This window comes from Denticeps clupeoides, chromosome 20 (genome assembly GCF_900700375.1).
Source record: "Denticeps clupeoides chromosome 20, fDenClu1.1, whole genome shotgun sequence".
NCBI lineage: Eukaryota > Metazoa > Chordata > Actinopteri > Clupeiformes > Denticipitidae > Denticeps > Denticeps clupeoides.
This window is the reverse complement of record NC_041726.1, coordinates 9,408,106-9,427,741: the sequence shown is the minus strand read 5'-3', so window position 1 is coordinate 9,427,741 and position 19,636 is coordinate 9,408,106. Positions and strand designations below refer to the sequence as shown.

The window sequence follows — 19,636 nt, the reverse complement described above, 5'->3', positions numbered from 1 at the left end:
CTCCCTCCGCAAACGCAATCAAACACGTACACGCACAGCCATCCCACCGGAGCATTCTGGTGAAAATGACTCACGACACGTTTTCCGAAGAACCCCTTTTGGACCCCGCTGTACTCACAAAAGAGGGGGAAATGGTGGTCGCTGCGATTTTCGACACGAAAACCTACAATCGTCACCGCCGGAGAGATTTGAAATATTATTATTATTTTAAATCAGGCAGCAGAGTGAAGCGTTCCTCCAGGCTACAGATGCTGAGGGCTGCTGATCTCTCTGTGCCAATTGCTAATGTTTCTGTGCACTAATGGCCCGAGGTTCGATGCCAAAACTGCCGTTACCCCAAGGCGAGTTCCCCAAGAATGGACCCGCAAGGCTCAAAAAGCTGACAGCGGCGGTCAAGTGCTGACAGCGCCCAGATTTGAAGGGATGAAGAGTTTGTGCTCGCTGTGTCCATTAGTCTGGTTCCCAGTGAATGCGAACAAGCCTGGCTCATCTCACCACATCCTCCCCACCCGCCACCCTCGCCGCAAACTGGCGCTGGAAAGCCCTGGGTCCTGCTTTTCCAGCTTCACAAATCACAGAAGCCATCTTGTAGGCGACCAATTAAATGAGGAGAGATCACGAGAGGCTGCATACCTGCCCGGAAGGAAACATAAAATCTAATAAGGGTGGGAGAGAGAGAGAGAGAGAGAGCGGGAGAGGGCAATTACAGCCTCCCCTCCGGACGCCTGCCGGGGACTCGGAAGGCTGCATCTTCTGGTTCTGGTTTCTGCACGGTCTCCACGGTCTGACAGGAGGCAGGAAAACGCCTGGTCATCGGCATTAAACAGCAGCTTTCCATGGCTCTGACCATTACCCTTCACAGAACTTGACCGTTAAGAACAGACCAATCGAATTTGATACAAGACGTTATGAAATAAAGTCACAGCCAAGGACACATTTCACTTCTGTATTTTTGCTTTTGGAACACAGGCATGGAGCAGAAATTCCACTCTGTAATAGTAAAGGGACCGACACAGCCATTTCCTTTTTTTTTTGTAAGACTGCAGATATTGCTTAGCATACATTTAAAACACATTTAAATCCATCACACGAGCTACAAAAAAAAAAAAAAACAGGCAATGCAGGCCAGACGGAGAGGGGTGTAAACACAGTAGAGGTACCTTTTTTGTCTCTGACAGTGGGGTCGGCCTTTCGACGTACCCGCATGACGTCATGCAATAATACTGATGGGCTGCAGAAAATGAAACCAACACCGGGTAGACGACAGAAGGAGAGATTCTGGGGGGAAAGGGGTGGAAAGGGAGGGGAGAGCTTGGACACCCTTGCCATCGTAGACCCATTTCTACACAGGTACCAGCGAAACTGGACATTTCACAAGTCTGGATCATGTCCTTTCACAAACCTATCCTGTGAGTCTCCATTGAGACATACCCTCCGATTCTGACATGCACAACTGGATGTGAGCAGAACGTTGGCAACAAGTGGCACGTTTGTTCCATCCACACGTGCCAGCAAAGAGTCGGCTCTCCTAGATTGCCGCTCTGGATTTGGACTATATGGTTCCTGGGTTCTGTCCTGTGTTTAAAAGAAAACTGTCAAGTTCATACGACTCTCGCCAATGCCCAAGCCAGCTGTTTATATCTCCATGCCATTGAGTGTTGCTGCTCCGGCTTTGGAAAATATTAAAAGCCTTCAGGCTCGGCTGAACTGTATATTCCCCGGAGAAACGATGGTAGTGGTCCAGCAGGACACCCCATCCTGGGCTGTCAGTTGTTGGAAGACTGCAAAAACTCGGTGCACCTTGACTCTACACCCATTGCATCCGTAGAAAGATATTCCTGTATGCCCTCTTCTTTGGTGGGACTGTTGGAGGGTCTTAATCAAAAGGAGATAAGGAGGCCTGCAATGTCTCTTCACTGGAAAGGCCCCGAGCCATAGCTCTTGTCCCACTGGGAGCACTGGTGCTCCAACTGGTTCAGCAACTTATCCACGGAGTCTTCCTTATTCTCTAACTTCATGTACTTCCTGGCACCACCGGTGTCCAGCCGAGGCCAGCTGCAGTGTCTCTGATCCTCAGCTGGAGACAGCGCTAGGGTGGAGGCTATGTTCACACACACCTCCGAGCTGGACTCTCTCAGGAGCTGGTCGGGGTGGCCGGCCGGCAGGGCAAGACCATCCAGACGTATCAGGACCTGGGCTCTGGTCCGTGGATTAGTCCTATAGCTCAGACTGTGGGAACGCCTCGGGAGCATGGCTGCTTCTTCCCAGCTCTCCCCCTCCAGGGTGGACATGGAGGACGCCGTCAGGCAGTTGCTGAGCTTGAAGAGGGGATCGGTGTGCAAGTCCAGGGTGCAGATGTTGAAGTCCACCTTGCTGGAGTTGCAGGAGGAGTGGCGGGAAGGTGTTGATGAGGACTCCTGGTGGTGCAGGACCTCCGTCCGCAACACGTGCTCCAGACGGTCGTCCCCTCTGCCTTTTGTTTGCAGCAGGGGCTCCGAGCTGGTCAGCTCCTGCAGGCAGAGGATGTTGAGGTGGGCCGCCGGCAGGCTGCTGACCCACTGGTACTCTCTGTTGGCCAGGGGGTTGATGGTGCTGAGGTCAGCCGAGGGCACTGCGGCAGAAACTGAACAGATCACACTGCGCATCTGCGCCACCAGCATCTGCGTCTCCCTGTCGCGGTTCTCATACAGCACCGTGTTGGCACAGATGAGGATGAACAGCCCCACCCCCATGATGACCGGGCCCAGGAGCTTCATCCGCTCGCTGTGGATCAGGCTGGTGGTGGGCAGAAAGCCCTTGGCAGCCAACCCCCATCCCTGCGTCGGAGATTCTGAAAGCCCCCCGACTTGTCCTAGCAGGGCCGAGCGATTAGTCCGGTATGGCCAGTAACCGGCCACCGCCAACGCCGTGCCCACGACCACCACAATTATACCCAGGACGAGGAAAGCGCCTGGGATGGACCTGATACGCAACTTGCCCCGAATCACCCCTTCCTTCTTCCGGGAGCGCAGGCGGAACCGTGACAGCCTTTGACGCGTCGGTGAGGTCGGCGCCAGGCCACGGCTCTTCGGAGACTTCATGGTCTGTCCAGTGAGTCCCACCCCCCGTGTGAGCTCGTGCCTTAGACGGATACTGTGGAAAAATGAGCAAAGGTCGCTGGTCAGAGAACACGGCTACTACTCAACCTGAACGGACATTTTACCCGAGCACATAACGTAGCTTCGTACAGGTTGTCCTAGAAACCGCAGAACATGAAGATCCTCGAGGTGTGAACATTCACTGGTCTCATGATTCGACTACAATGATCAATACATTGATTATTCTTGCATCACGATGCATCCCATCAATTTTTCTACATGACTTCACATTATGTTCTGAAATACAACCATTGTGTCCTGCACCGCATCGAGGCAGAATCGTGTTGAATCGATTCCTAGATTAGTTTCTGAAGGCCCCTAAAAGGTACCGTGGGTCTCTGGTGAGTGCAGCACCCCCAGGCACCATGAAGGACGGCTCCGTTCATGCTGCTTGTCGATTTGGTCATGAGTCCCCTATACTGCTAGCCAATACTTTCTCAACTATAACCATCGCTCTATAACAACGCTGACAAGGTTGCATTTTTTTTGGAGCAAAGCAAATATTTGAGCATGTCCCGTTCTCCCTGCACTCCCAAACGGCTATAAATACGATGGAACGAAAACTGCCTCAGACACCTGAAAACCCGGGAGCTCGAAACGGAGAGATCACATCAAAACGCCATTAAATCAGCCCACCGTAGACTGGGACGGCATCAAACGCCCTCAGACTCCGGGCATCTGGCATCAGACGCTCCTGCATTGGAGGGTTTATCACGCTGCACGAAATGAGGCTGGAGCTGGTCCAACCTCTCATCCACGCACATTCCGCACAACCGTCGGTCGGCATTTTCATGTAATTAAACCGTTGGTAATTGCTGGTAACATTGGGCATAATAATACGAATTCGTTATTGTCATTATGGTAGTCAAAACCGCATGGTTGTGGCGTAAAAGAAATATTCTCGTCATTCATCCATGGTGACTATTTGTGGTGGCTGGGAGGGGCATTTTTTTATGCTCATGGGAAATGCGGATATTTGCAGACAGGATATTCATATCGAATGTCTGCAGCAGTCCAAGTTGCACAATCATCCAGTCTGGGGGACAAAACCCTCCTGAGAAGTGGTGGCCCAATGGGTAAGGAATCGGACTCGTAACCGAAAGGTTGCGGGTTCGAATCCCAATCCGCCAAGGTGCCACCGAGGTCCCCTTCAATAAGGCACCATCCCCCTGGCGCCTGTCATGGCTGCCCACTGCTCACCAAGGGTGATGGTTAGAAGTGGAGGACACATTTCACCGTGTCACCGTGTGCTGTGCTGCAGTGTATTGCAAAGACAAAAAAAACATCACTTTGACATTTTCAACCGGCAAGCTCTGCCGGTCGGGGGACCTGGGGACCTGAGCTTGGTTCAGCCAATGAATGAAAGCAACGTCCATGTATGCTGCTTATTAGAGGGCAAGATGTATAGAAATAAAAACGCTGGAGGAATAAACGAACGTTCCAGTGACGATTGCACGATGTGCAGCTGTTGCGTAAACGACGGAAAACGGAACTTTTTCAAATCAAGTTTAATGAACGTGAGGTGGACGCAGGACGGTGAATTCGCGGTCGGAACAGTGACGCCGTGCGTCCTGATATTGGAAAACTTGACTGGCGCGGACTTTCTGTCCCCTGCCTCCCCTTTTCCGTCCGTAACCTTGAACGCTCGCCGCGTTGTGGCGTTCGGGGCGCGCGCGTCACGCGTCAGACGCGTTCAGACGACGCGCGTAAAAACGCACGCGGACGCTTTAACTTGTTGGGAAGCGATTTTTCTTGCTTTTTTTTCTGCACGCACGCTGCATTCCGGGACCTGGTGGTCCATCGAGTCGTGAGAACGAGTCCCACTTTTACACACACACACACACACACACACACACTGGAAGCGGCCGGAGGACCTGCAGGGGAGGCTACGTGGAATACGAAGGGATCGACGCTACTTGCCTTTCCTCCAGCGCCGCGCGTCCGCGTCCCCTCCTCTCACACGCACACGTCCCCGGCCGGGGTCCCTCCGGCTCTCCACGGAGCCCCGAAACCCGCGCGGCGCGTCATGCTGCCCAGAGAGCGCGTGAAGCCGGGAGGAGCGGAGTTTGAGGGGTTTACGTGGAACCCCTCCCGCTTAGAGGAGAGGAGGAGAGGAGAGGAGAGGAGGAGAAACATCTCTCCTTCCTCCCTCCTCGCCGACTGCGCGCCTTCCCCGCCACTTCTCCCGGTCAGACACCGCGGCGGCGGCGGGTTGTGCGCCGCGCGACGGGACGCGGTCCGCGTTCTCTCGTCAGACGTGACTCGCACCCGGACCAGACGCCCGCGCTGCTGGACCACAGCGCCACCTTGCGGCTCCGACGCGCACACCGCATCCGTCGCGTTTCGGCTTGGCGGTAACTAGGTTCGCCCAGAGCTCCATTTCTAAATAAATCTCGTTAATTACCGCGTAATGACTGTCCCCGGTCGGAATGTCCCTCAGAGCTCTCCGGATAAATAAAAAAAAATGCATTAAATACGGAGGCCTCGGATGAAAAATGCTGCATGGCAGGCCTTCCGGAACCACCTGAACAATAACTCACAGACTCAAACACAGCTTGCAACCAATTTTTTTTTGACAGCCCACCCTTAAGACGTCGTGAAGCGAAACACTGCAGCGCAGCACCTGGTGACATGGCGTACTTCGCTCAGTGGCACCTTCGGGGTTCGAACCCGCAACCTTCTGCTTAACTTCTGCCAAAATGGCTGTTAGTAGCCTAATGGGTAAGACAACACTATGAACTGGAAGAGCACAAGGTCCCAGGTTCAAACCCCACTTACTACCATTGTGTCCCTGAGCAAGACACTTAACCTCGAGTGTCTCCAGGGGGACTGTCCCTATAACTACTGATTGTTAAGTAACGATGGTTGACTTTCTCCCATCTCTCGACTGAATCACGGAGCTCAGCCACAGTGATCTTTGGGCTCTTCTCCCCAGATAGCTCAGTTTGGCCGGACGGCCAGCTCTAGGCAGGGTTCTGGTCGTCCCAAACGTCTTCCATTTAAGGATTATGGAGGCCACTGTGGCCTTTTGTAATCTTGGCCAGATCTGTGCCTTGCCACAGTTCTGTCTCTGAGCTCTTCAGGCAGTTAGGAAGGTGGTAGTAGCCTAGTGGGTAACACACTCACCTATGAACCAGAAGACCCAGGTTCAAGTCCCAATTACTATCATTGTGTCCCTGAGCAAGACACTTAACCCTAAATTGCTCCAGGGGGGACTGTCCCTGTAACTACTGATTGTAAGTCGCTCTGGATAAGGGTGTCTGATAAATGCTCTAAATGTAAATTATCAGTTGACCTCATGATTCTCATTTTCTGACATGCATTGTGAGCTGTAAGGTCTTATATAGACAGGGATGTGGCATCCCTAGCAACAGCAACAACATTTATTTTTTATGTAGCCCAAAACGACATACAGTATGTCTCAATGGGCTTTGACAAGCCCTAGAGTTGACACCCCATCACACTTGACCCTTCTGCACACAAGGAAAAACTCCACACCAAAAAAAAATCCAGGAGAAAGAAAAAAATAAATGAAGAAACCTTAGGAAGGAGTGATACAGAGAGGGACGCCCCTTCCAGGGTAGAGTGAGCCTGCAAATGGTGTCAGTGCAGGTTTGTGATGATTTGTCCAATAACAGAAAAAGGCCTACAGTTGTAGAGGTGGAGTCCAGTGTCATGGTGTACATTACGTGTCCATTATGATGCTTCTGGTCCATTTGAAAATCCCTGAAGCTTGTTACGGTGGTGACCCTCTGGTTCGTTTCATGCTAAGTCCTCATTTAGCAGTTGCCAGGAACCAGGATTTATCTGCTGGTCTCTTCACTGGAGTCTGCCAGTAGTCTGTGCGCTTCATTCAGTGTCTCAGAGAGAACAAACAGAAGCAGCGGCAGACGGTGGCGTTGTACGACCGATACTGAAATATGCGGCTGTGGTGGTATAGTGTGCAACAGTGGCCCGGTACACTACGCTGTAAAAAAAATATTCTTTAAAAAAACGGTAATCTACTGGCAGCTGGGGTTGCCAGAATTGCACTGTTAAAATACAGCGGGTTACTCTTATTAAAATTAACAGCAAGATGCTGTTTTGTTAGCTACAGCATACAACTGTTATTTAGCAGTATATGGCTGTTAATGTAAATTATACCCTGCATTTTATATGTGTAAAAAAAAAAAAAAAAAAAAAAAAAAAGAGGGCAACTTATTGTTTTAGTCGTCCTTTATTTCAATGTAACTTTGTTAAAGCTGTTGTGCCAATAGATGTAAGCGAGTGCATAAACTATGGTGCAACAAAAAGCACCCATAACAGAGGAATACAAAGATGGCTTAAGAAAACAAACATAAATGCCTCAACTTGACATTAAATGGAAAAACAACCTTAAAATCAAGCTTCAGAAAAACAAACAAAACAAAAAATATAAGTAAAATAAAATCAACCAGAGGTTTTTAATAAACACCAGCCCTTCCTGGATATAAAAGGAAAACATAAGACTATATTACACAAAACAGAACAAAAAACATTTTAAATAAAGTGCCACTCAAAGTCCATCAATCTTTTTAAAAGATTTGACACTTTCGGATTGACTGTTGTGGTCTTGTTTTGAACAGTTTTCCCAGTATTCTTACATGTTACTTTTCCTTTTGCAGCCTTGGTCCCTTTTTTCTGATTTATTCCAACAAATCGTCTGAAAAATAATAAGGGAAGAATTTCTGTGATCAATGGAGAAAACTCCATAATGAAACAAGATTTAAAAGAAAATACTATTATTACCATAGTATTGAAAGACAAAAATAAATTTACCTTTGAAGGAATTCCAGGGACAGCACCCCCATGGAGCAACTTAGAGTTAAGTGTCTACCTGCTGTGGTGATCATCCATTGTTTCATCTGCAAAAAACATATGTGCTAATAATATTCGAAAATGTACCTATTAAAACAAGAATATCTTATTTAAATGTATACTTCTAAAAACTTTCATTTTCCCTTTTGTTAATATTGTCACAAAATACATATTTTCATAATTTTATATCTGTTTGTCTATACAGGGCACAGAATAGGGGTCAAAATGGAAGATGCACCGTAAAATAATTATTGGTTGTTCACTCGGTTATAAGGAATTAGATTGCTTTAAGACAATGAATCATTAAAGCCAGATTAATTTTGCAGTTTGAAGGTAATCATTTTCTTGCACTGTGTAGACAGACAATTTCTTTATTAAAATATCCTAATTTGTAGTCAATCAAATCCTGTAAGTATGATAAAACTTATTTGAGTGAACGATTCATACACATTTGTTCATAGTAACAAATGTATAAAGTAGAACTTACATTTTCTTGAATAATAAGCCCATCTTGATTCTCTGCAAAGTGAGCCATTAGGAGTTGAACAATGAGGTGGGCTGAATCAATGACTTCCTCCTTGGAAAGAACTGCCTTAACTTCTGAGATGGTTCGCCTTTTTAAAAAAAAAAAAAAAAAACTCTACAGTCCTTCCCCCACACTCTTCAACAGAACAGTCAGAAGGTCAAAAAGTGTAAATAGGCCTTTTTCATGACCTCTGTTTATTTGACTTCGCTGCAGGCAGAAAGTTGACTCCATCAAATGAATTACTTCAGCTTTTACTGTTTCCTCCAAAGGAGCAGGCTGAAACCGTACACAACCATATGTGTCAGTTGGATCTCTTTTAACACCGCGGACTGATGACCGGTCTTGTCGAAAGCTGGTAGTCCGACTGAGGTTCTCAATTCTTGTCTTGACCTGGGCCAAAAGTGAGCTTTATCCTTCCTCTATAATTCATCCATCATGAAGATGGTCTGCAAAGCTCTGGGGATATTGACTGATAATTGATTTACAAGTTATAAGACACTGTGCACGTGTTTGGGTTGTCTCAAATTTTATAATTTCATCTGCAAGCACCCTAACCATTTGTCGTCTTGCTGCTGGTGAATGCCTTTTTCCAGAGGAAATAGCAGGCTGAATTTCTGCAGGCATGAGCTGCCATGCTACTTTGAAGGTGTCAGGCCATGTTTTCCTAATATAGGATGTAGATGGCCTACTGCATTCAAGACTGCATGATTCTCAACCAGTAGAGACAGACAAATTAATAGAGCATGGCAATGGTGAGGAGCTCCCATCTGACAAAAAAGGAGTCTTCTCCATGATGGTGAGATCCAAAGTGGCAGTGTCCCTCTCTATAAACCGCGAAAATATTGACCAGGAAGTTAAAATTTACCCCACTTGATCTGTACAACTTAAGCATATTACAATATACACATAATCACATACTGTTTAAAATGGTCAGTTTGTTTTGTGTTTTTACAAATGTAGGCATCATTTAAAACTATTTATATTTCATGTTACTACTGTAGTAAGCAAGCAAATTAAATTGTTGAACAGGAAATTACAACCCAATCTAAATTCACACTTACTATAACATGCACTTCATGATATTCTAAAATGTCACATCTAAAATTTGTCTAGTCACACTTTTTAATATTAAATAGTTAAATTAAAGATTAACCCATAATTTACTAACACATCATCTTTAGTGTATATGAATGACTCTTCAGATGAAAACAATACTGTTATTATTATTTTATTTGTTATATTAAATAATAGTGTGGCTCTTTCTAGATATTATAGACATTCAATGGTGTCCAAAGTTTTGATGCTCTACAAAATGCATCCATCCAGCATAAAAGTAATCCACATTACTTCAGTTAATAATGAAGAATAGCCAATTCAGTGGATGCCATGTTACATATAAATGTATATAAAATGCACTTGCACTTGAAGCTTTAACTTGAATCCCATTAAATGACATTACAAAGGACCCAAGATATATTACTGATTCTATTTACCTACAGTGACATGAGTATATTAATTATGTACTTTATAAATTCTGGCTAGCTACTTATTGAATAAAAACGTCTGAGAATGATTGTAAACGAGATCTGAAAATGTAATTACCCATTTTGAAAGCACTGAGAAGTTTTCTGACTTTAATAGCTGGTCGAATGCTACTATGGTCATGTTCTTGAACAAATTGGAGATCATCTTTGGATTCCACTCCCGACTCTAAAAGTCTCTCAATCAATGTTCTCAACCAATGTTCTCAACATTGGTTGGCAAAGCCCTGAGGATGATCGCCCTCAATTCTTCCACCAGGCAAGACATTGCTCCAAATTAAGAGAAGGGAATGATGAAGAACTATTACATACATATCAAAGGCTGTGTACAATGGATAATAATCCAGAAGGTCATTCTGATTAACACAAGAGTAGGAACCATTTTTTGCCGTCAAGCAGTAAATACCCATGTTATGGATAGTGGAAGTTTGGAGAAGTTCAGTGATGAAATACACTGAAGACTTCTGTATGACTGTCATCACAATCCTTCCCACAGCAATGTCTTCATCAGATTCCTCAAAAACAACATACACGTTTGTTTTTTTTTTGTATGTTGTTCCCTTAACAGTTGCCTCATGATCAACCAAAGTATTTTCAGTCTGAAAATCATATCCAGCCACTGCTTCCCTAATGACGTGTTTGTAGTCACTGCCTTGTCTGCTACAGTAGTGGGAGAACTCACCAGCATGAAGAAATGCCTGGAGGAGCTGACGTCTTTCGGCAAGAGTAAAGCAGAGATTTTTAAAGTTATGTCATTTTCTTACACACTGTTTGAAATAAACATGCATGCTCTCAAACCTTAGTGTCCACAACCGAATGAGTGGAAATGAATTATGAGGTCAGGGTAGTGGCTAAGATAATGATTTTAGGTCTGAGACAGTTGGCAGGAAAAATGTCTTTGTTAAAATGTAGTGTAAAAACTGTGGAGAACAGCCTTAAAAAAAAAAAAAAAAAAAAAAAAAAAAAAAAAACTCTCTCTCTACAGACCAAACCACTGTATTCAAACCACTCCAACTTGATGTTACCTGGAAAAGAGGCATGGCACAATAGAGGTTAAAAGGATGAGCAGTTTCTAATTTAACACCAGTAAATTATTATTGCAGTTACATGTGAATATTGTGTGTAAAAAGGTACCAATGTTACAGAGAAAACCAAAACGAGAGACAGGAGCAAAAGATAGAAAAAGACAGAACAGCCTGAACTAAGTTTCAGAGACATCACCTGATCCAGGAGAAAAATGGGAGGAGAGAAAAGACTCAAGAGCCAGAAGGCTTCCGATGGAAAGACAGTGATTTCACTGAAATTCTCCACAAACCCACCTATGCTATGTGAGCCTGAATTGTCACAAGCTATCGCCCACAAAATTGCTTTAATGTTCAGTCCATCAGAAAAACATACACCTGTAGTCTAAAGAGCATTAGACTAAGGGCTAAGCACCTCATGACCAATTTTTCACCAAAGTATTTCAAATCTTGATCTCTACAGAGGAACACCAATTGAATTTGATCAGTGCTTGATCTGTTATATGGACACAGACCTGCCAATGTAAGGTACATTGTAAGTATTTTATGTTTTTTTTTTTTTGTTTGTTTTTATAGAAAAGGGTTCACAACTTCAAGTCTTGGTATCAGATCAAGCCTAAGGCAGATTTATCTATTTTATGCATGTTTGCAGTTACATTTTCACCATCCCACACATCTTTTAAAATAACCTTCAATGGGACATGACTGTGCACATCTCTGTACTGTTCCCTTACAGACTTGCAGTTAAGAAGAGATTCAATTGTTTGTTTAGCTGGTATGTACTGTGCAAAACACTTTTCCTGCTTCATTCTGTCCTAGACGAATAGGCACCGGCTCAACATAATGGAAACTGAAAAAAGATTTTCTTCTGTGATCTGATCATAAGGTATGACTGTTACATGTCATAAAAAGATCTTCAGCTTTAAGATCCTCAAGAACCATTTTTATCATTGCCTCTGGAACGTCAAGTGAAACTAACTTTTCCTGAAGTTTGAAACGCATATGAGACAGGTTGATTTCATGGATTGACAGAATATCTTCAATGACTGTCTGAAATAATCTTGCTTGCAGTTTCAAATGGAACAGAGCAAGATTCCTTAAAAACAATGTCTCATCTACATTTTTCAGGACTGACCTCACAGTTCTCACCGTCTGCCGTCTGTGTATCAGACGGATATTTATCCTCCTGAATCTGGGAGCAGCTGGCTTCAGGTGTCACGATTGATGGTCTTGTGTCTTCTTTATGTTTTCTAGACAAATGACAGGTAAATGTAGATAACAGCAAACAATATACCACACTTCATAAAAGACCCTCTTTAATGTGCATTTTGATATGAGAAATAAAGTTCAGTAAACTAGACCTTTTGGCACCACAAAATCAACATGACATTCAAATGACTGTGTAGTGCACATTTGGGTTTCTGACTTTATATCTTTTATGGTGTCTGTACACGTGAGATTTCAAGCCTGTGTTTTTTTTTTTTTTAAAAAAACTTTCTATTTGAAACATTACTTTGTATTTACATTTTACATGTACAGCATTTACCAGACGCCCTTATCCAGAGCGACCTACAATCAGTAGTTATGGGGACAGTCCCCCCTGGAGACACTCAGGGTTAAGTGTCTTGCTCAGGGACACAATGGTAGTAAGTGGTTCATAGGCGAGTGTGTTACCCCACTAGGCTACAATCACCCATGTGTTTCACATACATCGCTGTTTCGCTGCAGAAATGACAGGGAAATATCTGTCACGTCCGCTCAACTAAAAAAAGTCTGCAGAGCTGATCTCCGATAGCTGATCTTCCGATCTTCTTCAATAGGTTTCTGTTCCTTTTTTCACCACGTCGCCCGTCGTTCTGCTCCCTCCGACCTCGGGTGGGACAATATCGAACAAGTTACCGATTCATTCGGGTCACGCTCACAAACCATAAACCGAAAGTGCGAGAGCATTTTTTTTTTTAAATGAGCCCATTCCCAGTATTCAGCCGATAATTAGCTATCACTTAACATGAACTAAACCCGTCTGTACATACGTACCGATCTCGCCAATGTGACGTTGAGCTGAGGTAAAATGGCACAAGCGTATGATTCCTCTTGTATTTGAGCATTACCGTCACCTGGTCGGTTTTGGAAAGTTTCGATCTGCTAACGGCGTGTAGTTACGTTACTACTGACAACCACTTCACCGAATCTTTACCGCGTTATTTTTACAAGTCGAGTGTAACACAAACAAACCGACGAACAGTTTGACTAAAAGCAAACTCTTACCTGTCAGCAAGATGATAGCAGTTTTAATGTAGTATGCAAATTTGTCATTTTAAACAAGTTGTTTTCTGTGCGCAGCCGCCAAGCTACTACGACGCTGTTTTAACTGATCCGTCACCCTCGTGTTTTTATAACGTTACTTTTTAGAAATACTTCCAAAACATTATACATTTTTTTTAAGATATGACAATCATAGACAAAGGTGCAAACATTGTACAAATCAAAAACCGTTAAATAACAGCGACATACTGTTGTTGTTCGATCACTAACCTGAAGTGAACGAGTCTTCCCACAATGCACTGCAACCTACTGCTATATCATGAAATGTTTTGCGGTTAAATATCTATGTAAATTTACCGTAGGTCAAAAGTAGGATTTTATAGTCAATCCTGAATTTGATGGGTAGCCAGTGCAGCGATTGTAAGACTGGCGTGATGTGGTGAAATGTCCTAGTTCTAGCATTCTGAACGAGCTGGAGTTTACTCATGCACCTACCAGAGCATCCAGACAGTAGTGCGTTGCAGTAATCTAACCTTGATGTAATAAATGCATGGACCAACTTTTCTGCATCGTGCATTCAGATGATGTTTCTCATTTTTGCAATATTTCTAAGGTGAAAGAATGCTGTCCTAGTGACATTATCTACATGCGAATCGAATGAGAGACCTGCATCAATGAGGACATCTAGGACACTCCTTTACTTCAGTACTTGGTGAGATAGAAAGGCCATCCAGAGTTATGATGCAGTCAGACAGCTTATGTGCGGCTGCTTGAGACCCAAGTACGTGAGCTTCTGTCTTATCAGGGTTTAACAGACGAAGGTTGGTGAGCGTCCACTGTCTAATGTCCTTCAGACAATTCTCTATTCAGTTCAGCTGCTGCCTCTCGTCTGGCAAGACGAGTCCAATCCTAATCAAGTCCAATAAGTAGAATCAAACACAGCCGGACTCCAAAGAATGGTGAAAAAGTGAAGTGATTGTCATTGTGAAACACTGCAGCACAGCACACGGTGGCACAACGAAACGAGTCATCTGCTTGGAACCAGTGGGCAGTGTGTGGGGACGGTACTTTGCTCAGTGGCAGCTCGGGATTTGAACCGGCAACCTTCTGATTACGAGTCAGCTTCCTTACCCGCCAGGACACCACTGCCCCATGTAGAACCATCTCAAGGACGATCAGAAGAAAAGGACAGCAAATATATGATTGTCACAGCAAAGGGCTGAATACTTGTCATTAGTTTTTCTTTGTTAATAAATCTGCAAAAATGTCAATTCTGTGTTGTTCTACGGGGTGTACATTAAAGAGGGGGGGAAACGAGAACTTAAATGATTTTAGCAAATGGCTACATTTATTTATTTTTTCTTTTAAAGGGGATCTGAATACTTTCCGGACATACTGTATTAGATGAAAGCGCTTCTTACTGGTAAAAAGGATAAAAACATTTTTTAATAGTTTTAATAAACAGAAAACAATTGTCTTTCCACAGAACAGTTACGTTCTTTAAAGTAATGGCCATCAGGATGTTTAAATTTATTTGGACATAATCAGTCTTCCGTAAAAGAACACACAAAACATAAAAAAAAAAAAGTTTCTGAACATTTTTTTTTTATTTTCTTGGAAGTAACTGTAAAATGATCCACAAAAAAAAAAAAAAAAAAAAAAAAAAAAAGGTAAAATGTGTAATAAAACATAAAACGCTACTTACACAGCATACATACACTATGAGTTTTGATAAGTGACATGGGTTTCAGGAAAAAAAAAAAAAAAATTCTTTCAGCGATACTGTACAAACACTACGCAGGGGCTGAGGGAGATACACCGACAACCGGAGAAAAGGGCGGGGCATGACGTCAAGCGAGACGTGCATCCGGCAGCTACAGGTCAGGAGGTGAGTAGAAACTGATCTCGAGTGAAAGGGAGAGTCCGGTTCAGGACTGGGATCGGGAGCGTGAGCGCGATTTCGAGCGGGACTCGGAGCGCGAGGCGGAGCGCGATCGGGACCTGGCGTTGGGCGGGGAGGGCGATTTCGACTTGGATCTGGACTTTTCCCGGGGGTCGTTCGCAGACGGGGAGCGGGACCCCCTCTGCGGGACGCTGCCTTCACCGTCGCTCTTCGCCGACTCCTTTCTGGACGCTTGCTTGATTCCGGACCGGGACCTGGAACGGGACCTGGAGGAGGAGTGCTGGCGGGACCGGGATCGAGAGCGGGACTCCTCCTTCTTGCTCCTCTTCCCTTCCTTTTTGGGCTTTTTGCTCTGGGGACTGTGGCTCCTGCTGCGGCTGCGGGCCTCGTCACGCGGTGCGCGGGGTTTGGGAGCGTCGTTGCTCCGGTCTTCATCCTCCCTACGGCCTTTTCCCTTGTTCTTTTTTCCATCGGAGCGGCTGCGGGAGCGGGAGGCGGGTCTGGGTACAAAAGAGACACATCTGCCGTCAGTTCCGCCCGGCGTCAAGTTCCATGGATCACGAAACTGAACAGACATACCCCAAACCACCCACAATACCCTTCACTCACCGGGAGCGCGAGCGGCTGCTGTTGCTGCTCTCGCTGCGACTGCGACTCTTACGGGACCTCCTGCTCCTGGACCTGCAGCGACATGTCCGCCACAGATCAGCACACGACGACGTCAATCAGAACAACAGAGTTCATGCGGGAGAGCAGCACACGAGGAGGCGCATAAAAAGCAGTGAAACTGCGAATAAGCGCCCCCACGAGTTCATTACGAGAAAAGGCACTAATAAATCAGCAGTCAATACCGCGTCAATTCTACCGACGCTGGGAAAAGCCGATGCCATTTCCTGCATCTGGGCTTACTCTCGACCATTTTTACCAGAAAAAGTGATCGCAAGAGAGTACCTGGAGCGGCTGCGGCTGCGGGAGTAGGAGCGCGGGCGCCTGGCGCCCGGCCGGTCCTCGATGAGCCGGATCTTCCGGCCGTTCACCTCCGTGCCGTCCAGCTTCTCCAGCGCTCGCTTCATGTCCGCGTACAGCCTGAACTCGATCACGCCCTCGTTCTTGCGGCCTTTATTAGTGTCTGCGTACGTCACCTCGCCAGCCTGGCGCATGTAATCCTGATTAAAAAAAAAATTAATACATTTTCTCCATGACATAACTGGCATGCAGAGCAGAATTCATCAGCACTGTGATACCGTACCTTTAAATCCTGCCAGCTGCAGCGACTGGACAGGTTCTCCACAATTAAGCGGTAGTCGGTGCGCACCGGCGGGCCGTACCGGTCCCGTCCACCGCGGCCATACCATCCGCCTTCAACGGGACAAAATGCACAGAAATAAGGGCGCGGCGCACACAGGCGGGGCCATTTCAAAACCACTACTCCAATCTAATCTTCAGTTTTATTTTTAATTCATGGAAAAGCTCTCTCGAGCTTCCATCCCAAAGAGATTTAAATAATGAACAAGAAAAAAATTAAAAATAAATAAAAAAAATTTCCCACTAGACAGTACTACATCTGTTTGGTGTAAAAAGACTATATTAAAAAATTTGATTATATTTGTTAAGATTAAAATGTACTCACGGTCAACTAACTAAATATCTTTTATAAAAATGAATAATAAAATAAAAAGAATAAAAGACAAATAAAAACACATATAGACATTTCAGGCACCTAGTAGAGCTCAACCCACATCTGTTTCTAAACCCATGGCATCCTCACCACCCGGCCTAACGGGAAAAGCGGTCTTCATTCACAATGGCTCCCCTTAATGGTCTGCCCAGGGGCCCAGAATGGTCATAGAGCCACACTCTTGGACAGGGGGACACCATGGCCAGCAATAGGGGCAGGCAGTCAGAGTCTTTCAATTAAAACATTGGAGGTTCTTTGTTAAACGTCTAGCTTTATTAACATTCATAAGAAATTGTATTCAATAGGAAAAATTTGTTAACAAATCAAAAAAGTAAAAATGTCAATCAGTAAACATGGGTAAGACTGAAACAGTTTTAACTATTATTATTATCATCTTGGATGATTACAAAAATATCTTAGGGAACAATAATTTTCCCATGAAAAATTTACATTTTACAAATTGTCATTGGTGAACTAGGCACTCCAAGTATTTTTTTTTTTGCCATTTATAACATAACTATAGCAGATTTTTACTACTCAATTATTTTTTTTTTAAAACAAAATTTGAGATGCACTTATTTAAAGCAATACTGTGTCGTCACCAATGACAAATTGATCACAGTTCACCTGAAATTATACAATTTTTTAAATTGAAATAAATCCACTGGCACCCGGCACAAAACCAGTGTTCAACACTTACTTCTCCCCGCCGTGTAGTTGCCGTCCCTGCGAGGACCTTTCGTGTGTTCCACGATGACCCTCTCCCCGCACAGATCTTTACCGTTTAGGTCGTATACGGCATCGTCCGCATCACGGGGGTCATCGAACTCAACAAAGCCGTACCTGTCAGTCAAACAGAGAACAACTTTAAACCAGAAGCTGCACGCGATGTCTCACATGCTCTTAATGATTTATTCGATCTGGGGACTATCAATAGCGTCTCAATTTAAAAGTAATGTAAATACACACAAAATGTTCATTTTATGCCCTGCATAGGTGACCAGCCCTAACTCAAAGCTAAAAGTGATTCGCACATGGTTCTTATTGTGAATAAGCTGGAGAAAGAATCAGACTGCTGACCTTGAGAGGAATTTAAAAAAAAATTTTATTACAGTGTTTTTGCGCAACAGGGATTTTTTCTTTTGTTTCATATGGCCGTGGCACAGAATTACAGCCACTTTTTTTTCCACAGGGGAATCGCAACTGGGATGCTCCGCACGTTTGGATGGTCATGATGGTCGGTGTAGATCATGTTTCAGGGGCGGGAAATTCTCTGGGCGGAAAAAGCGCGAGGAGTAACTTTTCCCGTTATGACGACATAAGGGGACAAATTCCAAAAGCCCTCTTTACACCTATCGCCATTTCTAGCCACTGCAGAAACATAGACAGGCTTGGGGAACTCGTATTAATGTCAAATAATCTCAAAAGGTGACATTTTGATCTTCCAAACCGTAACTCAGGAAGAGACTCTCTAAAATTGATCTGCAGAGACGGTGGTAGAAGAACTGGGCGTCTGTCTCCCCCAACTCTGTAAACTAATGAATGATCTACAAGCAAAAGTCAACAGGCGGAGAACATTGTGCTGAAGCTAGGAGAACCTCGTCTTTCTCTACATGCCCTTGTTTTGTTAAAAAGAAGGAAATTCTGGTAAAGAATACATATCTGCCATCGATGTTTTTTTATCCCCCAGTAGTTTTACTCTCTTTTTATTATATTTAATGTAATGCTACAAGTCGAACCGGGCGGTTCAGGGTGCATTTCACTGCTACAGCCATGCACGGGACAAAGAAAAACGTGCAATCTGGGAAGGTTCTGCGGGCGACGCCGGCTGTCGAGTAGAACATCTCCTCCCGCCGCCATCGGCTCTTTTACGGTTTACTCGCGCCGTCGCCGCACACGTATGCGGAATTTAGGCCCCGCCGGGCGGGCTGCAGATCAGCGTCGTAATCAAACAGCGATAATAGTAAAGGGCGAGACCGGGGCGAAGGTCCGTTTTACGACGCGGACGGAACCGCGGTCCGACCCACGCGACTCCCCCCTCCCCGAAACAGAGGAAGAAAGGGCGAGAAAACGCCGCCTGAGAGGAGGCCCGACGGCGACGCAGCGACCACAGTCAGTCGTTCTGAGAAGAGGAAAATAAGAAAAGAAAAAACACAAACACGTTGCGTATATACATCTTCAGTCGGTAAAAAAAAAATCCTAGTAAAAAAAGATATTTAACAATAAAACAATCACGCGGAGCGTTAAGCGCTTTGGCGCTCGTATCGGAAAACTCCGCCTAGCATTAGCATTAGCATCGCTAACGTGCGCTTCGGCCTCCATAAACAACGAACGTCCAGTCGATTTATGGCCACGATTCCTGGAGGAAACGACCGAATCAAATTAAAAAAACGTGAGCGCGGCGGCGGAACGTCCCGCTAGCCTAGCCGCGCACGTCCTTTTGTTTACCCGTTTTTCAGGTCGACTTCCAGGATTTTGCCGTAGCCTCGGAAGAACTTCTCCACGTCCTTCTCCCGGGCGCGGTAGCTCAGCCTGCCGATGTAAACCCGCGACATCTTCCGCAGCTCCGCACGACCGGTGGGCGGAAAAAAGAAGACCACGAAGCCAGTCGGGCGGGAGAGAAAAAAAAAAGGAGCGAGAACACGCCGCCGCGTCGGTCGCGCATTAACTACAACCGAAGCGGCGCCGCGTCACGTGACGCCGGACGTGCGATCCGATTGGCTCGGAC

The 19,636-nt window shown here is 45.2% G+C and overlaps 2 protein-coding genes and 1 long non-coding RNA gene across 4 annotated transcripts; all 3 read right to left on the bottom strand.

Moving 5' to 3' along the window:
* Positions 1-932: 932 nt before the first annotated feature.
* On the bottom strand, positions 933-5,406 carry tmem200b (transmembrane protein 200B). Its single transcript, XM_028964268.1, has 2 exons — positions 5,058-5,406; positions 933-3,132 (listed from the first exon to the last, which is right to left on the bottom strand). The coding sequence occupies exon 2, from the start codon at positions 3,078-3,080 to the stop codon at positions 1,914-1,916; it is 1,167 nt and encodes a 388-aa protein (XP_028820101.1). The 5' UTR covers positions 3,081-3,132; positions 5,058-5,406; the 3' UTR covers positions 933-1,913.
* A 2,318-nt stretch (positions 5,407-7,724) lies between these two features.
* On the bottom strand, positions 7,725-8,595 carry LOC114770509 (uncharacterized). The gene is made up of 3 exons (XR_003743347.1): positions 8,461-8,595; positions 7,935-8,020; positions 7,725-7,818 (listed from the first exon to the last, which is right to left on the bottom strand). It is a non-coding gene; the product is annotated as an uncharacterized LOC114770509 (long non-coding RNA).
* A 6,452-nt stretch (positions 8,596-15,047) lies between these two features.
* Positions 15,048-19,589, bottom strand: srsf4 (serine and arginine rich splicing factor 4). 2 transcript variants are annotated; one of them, XM_028964639.1, is made up of 6 exons: positions 19,357-19,589; positions 17,609-17,751; positions 16,480-16,592; positions 16,182-16,396; positions 15,840-15,911; positions 15,048-15,730 (listed from the first exon to the last, which is right to left on the bottom strand). In XM_028964639.1, exons 1-6 carry the CDS (start codon positions 19,461-19,463, stop codon positions 15,256-15,258), a joined length of 1,125 nt encoding a protein of 374 aa, XP_028820472.1. In that variant the 5' UTR covers positions 19,464-19,589; the 3' UTR covers positions 15,048-15,255. The 2 variants fall into 2 exon arrangements, with proteins under 2 accessions (XP_028820472.1, XP_028820474.1); XM_028964641.1 differs by having other exon boundaries at positions 16,480-16,589; positions 19,357-19,588.
* Between the last annotated feature and the right edge of the window lie 47 nt (positions 19,590-19,636).